The 13,088-nt window shown below is 32.1% G+C and overlaps 2 protein-coding genes across 2 annotated transcripts; one reads left to right on the forward strand and one right to left on the reverse strand.

Annotated features, from left to right (window-relative positions):
* Window positions 1–1,087: 1,087 nt before the first annotated feature.
* On the reverse strand, window positions 1,088–6,419 carry LOC143068321 (lysosomal proton-coupled steroid conjugate and bile acid symporter SLC46A3-like). Its single transcript, XM_076242266.1, has 5 exons — window positions 6,330–6,419; window positions 3,963–5,068; window positions 2,803–2,886; window positions 2,209–2,365; window positions 1,088–1,896 (listed from the first exon to the last, which is right to left on the reverse strand). The coding sequence occupies exons 2-5, from the start codon at window positions 5,047–5,049 to the stop codon at window positions 1,806–1,808; spliced, it is 1,419 nt and encodes a 472-aa protein (XP_076098381.1). The 5' UTR covers window positions 5,050–5,068; window positions 6,330–6,419; the 3' UTR covers window positions 1,088–1,805.
* Window positions 6,420–7,454: 1,035 nt separating this feature from the next.
* Window positions 7,455–10,340, forward strand: LOC143066474 (uncharacterized). The gene is made up of 5 exons (XM_076239390.1): window positions 7,455–7,776; window positions 8,011–8,069; window positions 8,780–9,433; window positions 9,900–9,967; window positions 10,157–10,340. The coding sequence occupies exons 1-5, from the start codon at window positions 7,536–7,538 to the stop codon at window positions 10,230–10,232; spliced, it is 1,098 nt and encodes a 365-aa protein (XP_076095505.1). The 5' UTR covers window positions 7,455–7,535; the 3' UTR covers window positions 10,233–10,340.
* Window positions 10,341–13,088: the final 2,748 nt, after the last annotated feature.

Below are 13,088 nucleotides of genomic sequence, written 5' to 3' on the forward strand. Positions count from 1 at the left end.
CTAATTTTTTCAAAAGGAAGAACTACAAACCCTCCACTTTTCCAATTCAACAATCATCATATTGAAACTGTAAAACACTTTAACTACTTAGGAATTATTTTCAGCAAAACAGGCAGCTTTAAACAATGCAAACAACATCTAAAGGACAAAGCAACAAGTGCAATGTACGAAGTTTTACGGAAGGGAAGAATTCACAATTTATCAATTAAATGCCATGTAGATTTATTTGACTTACTGGTAAAACCTATTCTGCTATATGGATGCGAAATATGGGGTTACGAAAACCTAGATATACTAGAAAGAGTTCAAACTAAATTTTTTAAGCTACTTTTACATCTTAAGCCATCTACTCAAAACGACTTCATTTATGGAGAACTTGGTCGGTATCCTCTAGAATTAGATATAAAAACTAGAATTGTATCTTATTGGACAAAGTTAATTACCGGTAAAGAAAGTAAGCTCGCTGCTGTAATGTTTAGATACCTTTTCAAGTTAGCACAAGAAACAACATTTCGATCGCGGTCGTTAGACAAGATGAAAAGTATTCTAGATAATAGTGGATTCTCTTACTTATGGTCATTCCAAAACACATTACCTAACATTAAATCGATAATGAAACAAAGACTAGAAGATCAGTTTACACAGTCATGGTCAGGAAAGGTAAACGATTCGCCTAAAGCCCTGAATTATCGCCTATACAAGACATCACACAATTTCGAACACTACCTTAACGTACTTGATGATAAAGATGTAATACCAATGTCGCGGTTTAGGACAATGAACCATAAACTGCCGATTGAAAATGGTAGATGGCAAAACATTCCCCGAGAACAGAGAAAGTGTCCGTTGTGCAGAGTTGCTATAGGTGACGAATACCACTATGTAATGGAATGCAGCAGTCTCTTGACAGATAGAACACTACTTATTGACAAGAAATACCTAACGAACTGTAATGTTTTAAAATTTAATGCTATTATGAACCAAAAACAGAAATCTAAACTTCGAAAATTGTGCCAATTTATTAGAATTATAAATGACAAACTAGATTCTCTCTGATGTTAACCTGTCGGCTGTACTGATCATATCGTTGTAAAAAAACTCATATTTAATGCTTCCTCAACAAATGTACATATATGCAATGTAATGTAAACTAATGTGTTTTTCTGTATACCTTTGTCCAACTTAGGTGATACCAGAAAAAAATGATATATTAAGAAGTCAGACTTCTGTCTTTTTTGACCCAGTTAAGACGAAACTAGTCCTATAATATAAGACTTCGAAGGTTCATATCATTTACATTCAACGTTTGTTATGGAATATTTGTTTCACTGTCATTGATAGTTAAAAAATTGTTCATATCATTTACATACAACTTTTTTTATTGGATATTATTTTTACTATCAATGTTGACCGTTCATATCATTTAATACAACGTTTATTTTCGGATTTTTTTACTATCAATGTTGAATCGTCATTTATCATTTATAGTATAAAAAAATCCTATAAAAAACGTTGAATGTAAATGATATGAACCTTCGAGGTTTGATATTATAGGGCTAAGACTAGACCAAACGAGATTTTATTAATTGTATGAGATGTTCTTCATATTTTTAATGCAACACAATTGTGTTTCATACTAATGATCTTTCTTCAAAAATTGAACTTTCATTTGTGCATTCAAATACTTTGTAGGTAGACTAGTCGATTCAGTCGACAACACGTTTGTTCTAAATAGGTATTAGATTTTAGTTTTTTTTTCTTAAGACATCAAAATTTAACGGTTTACCTAATGTTCTTATATGTCATCACATTTTAATTGCATATATAATTTTCTCATCATCAACATTCACATCCTCGGGGATTTTCTTTTCTCGTTTTTCTCTAAAAATGAATACGCTGAAATATAGAATAAAATTCGTACATGTACGCACAAAAGAATGGTTATCACAGAAAAAATATTAAAACATAGAAATACAAATACAAAATGTATAAGCAAAGGTTTAATAAAATGTCAAATAATTTGATTAAAAGTCTATACTTATACAAAAAAAAAACAAGATGATTTTATAGTGCTTCTGTTATCTAAAGTGTAATGTTATTTTATGTAGATTCACCATTTTAGCATTTCTGGAGCAAGTGTGATATTGATACTGAGTCGAAATTTGTGATTCAAAATTAAAACATTGAACGAAAATTTAAACTAGATACCTTATCAAACAAAGGGCGATAAAATGGCAGACACCAAATATAGCCATAGCTATTCCTCTGTAAATAGCAACTGTTTCTCCGTATATAAAGTTAGCCAACACCGAACCCAACAAACCAGACGTAGACTCAATGGCTGTTAAACCTCCAAACATTGCACCTGTAAAGATAGCACATATATTAAAGATGTAATAAACTGATGTTGAGCGTCAGATTGAAACAACTACTGGAAAAACCATCAACGTGTGCTTGTTTTTTTATTGCTGTAGTTTTAACTTGCAAAACACTTTTTTTTTTGCTTGAAAGAATTTTTTTATAGTATTTTCTTGCACAAAACACGTGTTTCTTAAACTTTATACTTTATCCGACACAAAATTATAAGCCTAGTATCTTTGGTGAGGTTTTAAGTTAAGAGTAATCGTCGTTAGGACTAAGGACTAAGTGCTGCTCGATACCAAACTCTTCGACATCCAAAATTATATTGAACGTTAATTGTCGCCCAACTGACTTGGTGCCGTTTATATGGTTTTTGGTACAGATATTTCTTGACATTAAGGACCGTATCATAGACTTGGTGTCATATTCTTAATATCATACCTTGTTCATCTCTGGCTGTGATTGCTGACAACAAAGACCGTATCATAGGTTTAGGGTAGTGTGACATAATTCCAACAACAGGAGCTAAAAATACAAAAGCACAACTGTTTATAACACATGAATTAAATGAGCATATTACTAGTATGGAATTGTTGAAATGTCTATTACATAAAGATTTTTATCTATGGTCTTTTGGTCAGTTTATTCCATACGTTTGTGCTATCATCCGGTGAACAATTGTTTTTGTCAACTTTACTATAAAAACTACCTAGATATCTTATGTTTCGGTTAAATGTGGATTATGTCTTTTTCAACCATTGACATCTCATTTTGCAAAGAAGTAACTTAATTTTCGGAATAGTTTTACTTTGCTTATACTAAACTCCTGATTTAGAGGTTCCAAGAACAATCACTAAATCTCCTTGGTTGTAACATGGACACAAAAGGTGTTGATACTAAGTAGTCATGTTATGGTACGCATTGTCTAAATAATGGTCAGAGAAAATTCATATGTTTCTAATCACACAAAAAAAAAATAAGTACCATCAAGTGACATATGTTCTTTTGCAAAAAAAATTACGGAAAGTTGAGGTTTCTTACAGAAATTTTCTCTTTAAAGTAAAACCATCAAGACGTAACACTCTTAGTAAACAAACGACGGACCAATTAACAAGACATTGAAATGAATCCGTATCGTATACACTTTCATATTACTACGAGCTGTGGCTGTGCTTCTTTCCGCCTTGCATAGTCATACAGACGACATAAACAGCAAACACAAATTGAATTTGCTAGATCGGGAAAATTCCGGTACAAAAATTAATGACGAGAAATTAAAAAGGATTGAAGTTTACTATATTAAAGTTCACACTGAAATTGTAGTTCAGATGACCGAGGCTTATGAACCGCTGTTCTACCTGCAAAATATTTATACTTAGTTAAACCAGTAGTACATAATGACTAAGTCGTATCGCAATAAAATAATAGCATTTGGAAAAAAATGATAACTATTAAAAAAAAACAAACATTTCCATTAATATACTAGTAAACAATCTTTTTAATGTTTTACTGTGAAAAAGAACTTCCATTCATATAAATAAGTTCTAAAATATATTTTTCTAAAGACATCTTAAATAAAAATGCAATGTTTCTGAACTTACTTAAAAATACCATGATATCGTTAACTGCAGTTGACATAAGGGTGTAGTAACCAATTGCTGATAGAGTGCCTGCAAACAGCATTTGCCGTTCAGACATACATTTCCGTAGAAGACGAACAAGTCCTAAGCCAATGATCAATTCTGACACAGATCTTGCAGCTCCAAACCAACCAATCAGAACAGAACTCCAACAGTATGGAGAATTAAGTAAATAAAATATCTGAACGTTATTTCTTCCAATAGTTGGCATCACAGACAATGAAAATGAAGCAGCAAGTATGATATATTTCCAACGAGAAGGACCTTTGTGAATGTAAAAGTTAATAGAATTTTTAAAATATTGAATTTGTGAGACGCTTTGAAAATTTTTCTTCGACTGAACGGTTTCTGGTAAGAAGATTATCAATATCAAAGTCAGAATGGTAACTGATAAACATGCAACTACAGAGTATAAAAATCCTGTGTATCTAATTAAGTATCCTGAAGTTATGTTAGCTGTTGTCACGCCTAAGCCAAGGGTCATTTCAACCAAAACAATACCAAATGTTCTAGTTTTGCCATATTTCGTCAAATCTGCGGTGAAAGACAGCGCAGCAGAGATAAAACCGACAGAAGTACCGGCTATACCATCCACAAAAAACGGAATCAAAAGATAATAAATGTTCCATTCTAACTGTACTGAAATAGCTAGAAAGGAACATTTGAAAATAAGTCCTAGAATTGGAATAATAAGTGCAACTCTACGTCCAATTTTATCACTCCATGAACCAACTAGGATGGTCATGATCAGCGCTGGGAAGGCGCTTGCTATGTGACCATATGCATTCCACTGTGCTGTCTCTCTTTGTATTTCCTGTTGAAGGAGGTATTGGCTTGTTGATTTATTAGCTGTACATGATGTATCACGTGACACTGACCCCGTTACGTTTCTTTCTCGCTGAACGGCATAGTAAGCGTATTGAGTTTCCACTACGACTGAACATACAGTGGAATACATGAACAATGCGATCATAACGTAAAGTAAATAGTGCTGACGTGTCATTTTTAACGGAGGAAGAGATTCAATCTTTTCTTCATTTGATGCCATGTTGATATACCAGTTTTCCCTGAAAAAGGTTGAGAAAACATTTCACCAAGTGGTATGGTCAATTTTCTAGAAATTCAGTTCAAAAATACATAAATAGTCCTTCATATTAGTTCTAGGTGTCATTCAATGTAAAATCTTGCTACAGTGTATCAAAATTGTCCTTAACAATAATTCATATTGCTAAACACATTCTGATTTTTGAGATATAAAAGAAACATAATCCATTAAGGTTCCTTAACATTCCAATTTTACCCAATCCCGGAATAACTAAGGGATGTATAAAATTTTCCCTCTCACACGTTCTCTGTTTGAAGTGTACGAGTTCTCGTAATTCGGCGCCCGGTTGAAAGACTTAATTCAGTCTGCCCTATCCAACTTGTGCGGTTATGGTCATGCATAGAAAATAATAGCACTAAAATATTGCGTCCATGGTGCGCCGTATTCATACATATTCTCAATAAAGCGAAAAATAAATATCTATAAGATCAACGAAAAAATAAACATAAAAGATATTCGGGCTACCAGAGAGGGTACACATGCAGCCGAAAACAAATTGTCTTCATATCAGTGCACTGTACATGGGAGTCTCCCCTTTTAAGGTGTTACTGTACACAACTGCAACGATGCCCTTGCAGATTTTGGAATGTTGAAGTATACTTGGTATCACCATCAAGTGGTACAACAGACATTATAAAAAAAAAATAGTTTTACGCTTGCCTGTGTAGAAGAAGATTTAAAACGTGTTTTTTTCCAATTTTGAAGAGATTTTTCTAAACAAAGCCAAGAATGGTAACATATTTGTTTATACATTCGCGTATTCAGTAAACAATCCTCGACCTGGAAAGTATGCTAATTTTAGAGTTTCTTACATTAGAACATAGCCATTTAAAATTAAAATAAAATGGATTTTCTCAAGATAGATTGAGTGCATAAATGTCTTTAAAAATATACTGGTCACTTACTTTCTTTCCGTTAAAGCATTGAAAAATAAAAATACAATGTAGAAACAACACTTTTTCTATTACGATTGGAATAAGTTTTTTCACTTTTCACTTTATTTTATTTGGAAATCTGAATTATAGTTTTGTAAAAACGGTGAATTCTTAAACTTTGATTTCTCTCAGATACTGACCATAACTTAATTTTGACCGACGTCTTAACTCCCCTCCCCCGTTCTTATTTATTCTTATGCTAGTAATTTATTAAATTGGATTACATATTGACCTTACATCCGCAAATTTGATACAAAATAAATAAATAAAATGCATTTATAAACATACCAATATTTCGCTGAGCAAGATTGACTGAAATCTAAGGTTGAAAGTATAGTTGCATATCGCCGATTAAAACAGTGCACACTTGGAGAGTCAAATATGTAGTACTTCAAGAATGTAATAGTTATCATTCTAATTTATGACACAGACATTTTTCATTGAGAAAACAGTAAAATTTGTGTAGCGTAAAGATTCCAGTAACAGGAAAGAAGACAGGTCGCTAAATTAGAACGTGTTTTAAACAAACCAGACGACAGGGGAACTCCATGGACGGACGATACAAAAAAAAAAGATCATTATTGATTATTTCTTAACATTTTTAACATATAGTCAATTTTGACGCATTATTGGAATGTGCAACGAATATGTACTTTCATGAATTTCCTATTGAGATATTTTAATTTGGAATTTGTATGGGTTTTTTTCATATATAAACACAAACTTTTATATTCAACAATTTATTATCCTTTATGTTTTTTCCTTTAATAATTGCTGCATTCGAAATGTGTGTGAAATCATACATATATATTGCCGGTAATAAAAAGTTGTCGATACATTTCTTGCCAATGCAAATGCATATAGAAAAATTCGGTCGTTGATCTGTTGTTGTTTTTTGGCAATATCGATTCAACATTCTTGAAGTAGTTAAAAAGGGTACTAATTTTAGCTAGAAAAAAGAAAACCTATGTTTTTTTTTAATGCTTAAAATCCTATCTCCCTGCAGTTTTTTTCTGCCGTACATGAAAAAAAGTTTTATAAATACATTGCTATATAGAATTTATTGGGAAATAAAAAAATAAACGGTCTTTATTTGCCCATGTTCGTTTTGCTTTGGGTGTACTTTCGACTTTACGAAACCAGTTTGCTGACGTTAGTGATTTTCTGCGAATTTTGATCATTAGCAACAATGCGAAACTAGCGCTTTTTTGTGTGCAAAATTAGGGTTTGGTTGATATTTTGAGATTCTGTAAACATTGAAAAGTGAAAATTAGTGCGAGCTATCGAGACTTTCAAGAAAGTATTATTGTTTATATTCTTTTTTGAATCTATACATTAATTCCATAAAGCAACATCCGAAAATTATTTCCCTTGTCACAGTCACAATAGTCATAACGTCATAGTTATCGCAAAGGATTATAGTACATTGGCAACGTCTTGCAAAACTCAGAAGCATTGTACTCTTTGTTTTTGCTTCTGTTTAGATATATAGTAATGGATTTTCTACTGGATCAAGTCCATCGTTTCTTAACTAGAATTGGACACAGAACAGATCTTGGTAATACTACACTATCTACTATACTCGATGCATCCTACTCAGACTTTAATCTTGAATCGAAGCTAACAGCAGACGACTACATCGAATATACCGCGACAGCGTTAGGACTATCAACAGCTGCTTTCATGACTGTATTGTGTTTTAGATATATTTTGGACAAGTTGCCAAACGCCAACAGTAAGTATATTTTGTTGTTTATGTAGAAAATTGTTTTGCCGTTAGACGCGACGCTTTTCAAGGCATAAATGAAAATGTGTTTTTATCTTAAAAAATGTTTGTAGATTTAATAGAATTTTATATATATAATATAAAAAGAAAAGAGAAATACATTAATCGACTGAATAAGGTATACAATTGCATGATTGGATCAGGTTATACTATTATAAATGGTTCAATTTGTTGATTTTCTAGTTCCAGAAATTGAAGACGAGCCGACTGAAGAAAAAATTATAGATCAAAATCTTCCAATGGTATGTATTGCTTATATCGGAGTATTTGTAAGAAGTCATTTTAATGATGAATTTAAGTTTTACTTATAATATTAATCAAACCAATACTTTAATATATAAGTATTTATGGAAATCATATCGTATAATGGGGAAAACTGGCGATAAAGTCATGTCTTCTTCGATACAAGAACAAAGAACTCTTCAATGTTTGACATATTTTTCGTAAGATACTTTGCGACAAAATGTATCATACTTAGGATTATAAGCATCAATTTGTAAATTTTAAAAAGAAGGTTAATTTGATGGATGTCTGAAATTCATTAACTAAAATAAAACACAGAATATTTACATATTGAAAGTAGGAGCTGTGAAACTATACCGCAGCAGTCATCGAACTTGTGGACATCCCTCCTTGGGTTCTCAGGGAAATTGAAATTGATGGATAAATAAAAAAAAGTACTTCGCATTTCAGAGCAACCAATGGCACGTGTGAGTCTAATTTAGGGAAGCATAAAACATATAAGTTAACGGTTGCGTAGAGTTTTTTATGTGAATAATATGGGCGTTTTATTGTGTTTCAAGAATTCCAGCTTTACAAACTCGTAGCTTTCTTAACTCTAAACTATAAACGTGTTTTAATTAATAATAATTTTGTGATCTATTATGTATGAGAAGTGAAAACATTCCAGAAAACGTCCTTGTATTTTACCATTTTTATGCATTATTTGCAGATACAAGAACCAAAACATGTAAGACCAACTTATAAAGTCAGAAGCATTTTAAATTTGTCGAGCAATGAACTTAGAAATTTTGAGAATGAAGCTGAACTTGAAAGTTTTTACTGTTGGCGTGAGAGTTTACCTCCTCAACTGGTCCCAGACGAGATAGAGTCCGATGGTTCCGGTGAAATAGAGGAAGAACCAGAAGAACCAACAAATTATACTAGAAACCATGAACCTACTAACTATACAAGAATCGAAGAACCGACAAACTACACAAGAAACGAAGAACCGACAAACTATTCAAGAAACGAAGAACCGACAAACTATACGAGAAACGATGTTGTTCAAGATGATCCATCTTTTGACAAACTTTACCGTCAACATTCTTATTTACCTCCATTCGTTAAAAATCATGCTGCTGTAGAAAGATACACCGAAACATTGCTTGCTGGGCTTGAAAGAGATAAAGATAATCTGTCAATTCAATATACACCAGACTCGTTAACATTCAACAAGTTGACACGGCTGTTACATAATGATGTGGTCCCATTTGACATTTCACCAGAGAGCGTTACAGAAGTTGTTGTGAGAAATAAACGTCTTGGAAACGAGGAATTGTTGGATATACTCTGTAGAATTTATGATCTGTGCATATCAAATAAGGTAATATATATATATATAATCATTGAAACCTCAAAACACATTATAATATTTAAATTCACTAAAATCTACCTGTTATTAAAAGCATAAGAAACATTTTGATCAAATTCTAATTCTTCAAATTTAACATTTTTACTTAAACTAAGGTTCCAATTCCTCCTAAAAAGAAGAACGAAGACGGATTTAGTTGGTATTTCTATTACCCAATGTTTTCCAGTGTAAGATGTCTGTCCATAGTGTTCCTGCATACGATTCATTATAGAATAACTAATCGAAGAATTCAAATAGAGGAAAATATTCACCGAGTGACCGAACAACACAATAATTTAGTAGAAAAACAAATATACACAGTAATGTCTTTCTTTTCAACACAAAAACGTAAATTTTACTCGGCAAATCAACAAAATATATTAGAATTTAAAAAAATCATTGAAAAATATTGATCACCTATTTTTTTTTTATCTCATAGATAGCAGAATGGTCTCTGCATTACAGAAAAAGCGTCCAACCATACTTTAGAAACAGACATTACAGAAAGTAAGTATATATATACATAACAAACAGTATATTTACACTCGATCTGATCACGACAATATTTTAATGAGGGATAAAACTATTATTATAAGATTTTGCCATTCTCGAGCGACAAATGATCTTCTTTATGTTGATTGTATGTATTATTTAATTTGTCTCTTTGTGAAAATAAAAATATTTCTTTAATTTCAGACAATTTCAAACTCGCCCAGTCAATGATCTGCTTCAAGACATACAGAATTATTACAGCAACCAAGATCAAAGTTAGTAGAAATCTACAGCTTCCTTAGAGCAAGATGTGTGCTAATGGACTTAATTTCTGCATTTTTATGTAGACACTTATATATCAATAAAATTTTCTGCATTGCAAATGTTTCATTTTGTTCAGGTGTATGTATTTATGCATCAAGTATCTCAAAATAGTATCTTCTTTACAATTTAAATAGAAGACGACTTTTGATATAGTTTACAATTTCAAGACATATCCACAAAGTTGAATCCGTCACATCAAGAATATGTTGTCTTAAAGAACTGCAACAGAAAGAATATAAAAAGATCGCAATCCATAAAACAAAACAAAACAAAACAAAACATCTAGATGTTATCAATATCGGTAGTCTTTACATTAAATAAATGTGTAAAACATTTTGAATTTAACCTCATTGAAGATTGTTCAAAGTCACTAAGCAAGCTCAATTTTCTATTACTACTGGATATGCATGAAATAATTGCCACTGTATGTTAATCAACCAACATACAGTCAAGCAATACTAACGTCTGCACTTTCCAGTTTTCATTTAAGAATTGAATGCTTCTTTTTGTAACTTCATTGGGCTGTAAAAGTGTTGGCCAAAGTATATTTTGTACTAAAAATGTGCGCACGGTCAACGCTTTTACAACCCTATGAAGTTACAAAAAGAAGCATTCAATACTTATAATTACATTTTTTTAAGCAATGATCATGAAAACACTAATTTTATTATTGTTTTATTTAATTCACCTGTGCACTTTATTGTGGGACCACGTGTTATCATGAATGAAAAGTTTTATTGAGCAATGTAATTGCTTACGGAATAACACGTGATGTGTAGTTTGCCAATCAGAATAAAGTATCATAATGAAACATACATCTAATGTAATTATTTAAGGTGGTAATCTTTCGAAGTGCATTTTGAATACTAAACTGGCTCTAAGGACCCTCCGTATGTGCATTCAAAAAGAGGTTATCATGCATAATTCCTTTCATTAAGATTGGGATTGTCTTGCCAAGCATCACTCTGGGCTATATTTCATGAAGACTGAAAGATAAGGAAGACCAAGCCAATATATTTTCCGATGCCCTGATCATTTATTATCGACGATTTTTGAATTCAAACTTAACTATCTGTATACTGGAGAAAAATTGTCAGGAAATCCAGTGGCGGATCCAGAAATTTTCATAAGTGGGGGCCCACTGACTGACCTAAGAGGGGGCCCGCTCCAGTCACGCTTCAGTGATTCCCTATATAAGCAACCAATTTTTTTCCCAAAAAGGGGGGCCCGGGCCCCCTTGGCCCCCCCCCTAAATCCGCCTATGAAATCAATTTGATAGTATGGTCAACATAATGGTAGATTGTTGATAAATAAGGCACCGAAAAATTTTCTTTTTTTCTTTTTTTGTGTTGATAATTGGTGTACAAATTGATTTTCCAACAAAATATTGTTCCTGTATTTTATTACTTTTCTTTTTTATAAGAATTAAGAAATAGTCTAGAGTGCGAAAAATAATTCCCATCAAGAGATGAAGGTTTTGATTTGTTTTGTGATGGACGTCAATTCGAGTTTTTTAAAGTCAATCTATATATTTTTCATGTTTCTCAAAGTGCCTTAATACATATATTCATTTCTAGAGTAAGTGTTCGTGTAGTACTATTGATTTATTTTGTTGATAACAATAGATAAACTATACACGAGTTTATATATGAGGACAACGTGAACATACTATAATCTGTAGGGTTCACAAAATGATAACTTGCATCTCTTTTCATTCAAATTAATTGTCAAAGTTTTAGATGTCGTTATCAATTTTCTAGTCCTTGAGAAGAGCCAAAAAAATGTATTACCTTTGAGGTAAATCTGAATGTTAAACTAGACCGATTTGATATTTGATACTGAAAAACAAACGACCTGTCGCTTACTTCTCAATCATATTTTATCCTGGCTTCAAACTTTTTAACTGTCATCCTAAAAGACCCTGTCATTGGGTCATGGCAACTTAAGTTCTATACGATGAATGAAACCAATTTCGTTATCCGATGCGCTTTTCTGGATTAAAATGTCAAAGCATTTCAAAAATTTAATGGACTTTAACGGATGCATAAATAAGACCACAATTAAAAATATTTTGGTTTGCCCAAAGCCTTCCCAAAGGTAGAGACACTGGGTAGGTATAGGAAGACATTTTTTTCGGCATGAGTAATTGAATTGTCAGATGATTTTTAGTCTTCATGCCTTTCTGATTTTTTTTTAATCAGGACAATAAAATTAATTTGAGTAGGAAGCCATTTTCTGGGTAAGAAGGGTTAGGGAAAACAAACATAATCTTTTTTAATGTCCTAAACTGCTAAAAATAGAAGTAAAGAAAACCTTCCTCCATTCCAACCAGAATAAAGGCCATAAAGACATGCTCTGGAAGGAAGTAGGATAAACCAGTTGTAAATCATTTTAATTGCATATTTTTGCAAACGTTTTAAATGTAATTTGTAAATAGCCAAGAGAAAACTTTCTGTGTTGCCCGACACTGCGTAAAGTTTTCGCGCGGAACCAATTACATCCAGCTTTGAATTCGGTTCCTTACCTGAAAGAAGAAAAAGAAGAAGAATACAAAATAGTAATATCTAATGCCAAAATGTACATTTAACTAAGAAACCTAAACTCGGCCATTAATTTATTCATACAAAAATTTAAATTATATGCCGATAACATACATCATGGAACTCTTTCAAATATGACTAAACAATGGTAATTAACAGCCTTTGGAGTGATATCAAACATATCCCAAGTTTTAGAGTAAATAAACTCTATGGTCGGGTTGTTGTCTCTTTGGCACATTCCCCATTTCCATTCTCAATTTTACACAAAGTAA

The sequence above is a fragment of the Mytilus galloprovincialis genome, chromosome 3, assembly GCF_965363235.1.
Source record: "Mytilus galloprovincialis chromosome 3, xbMytGall1.hap1.1, whole genome shotgun sequence".
NCBI classification, from domain to species: domain Eukaryota; kingdom Metazoa; phylum Mollusca; class Bivalvia; order Mytilida; family Mytilidae; genus Mytilus; species Mytilus galloprovincialis.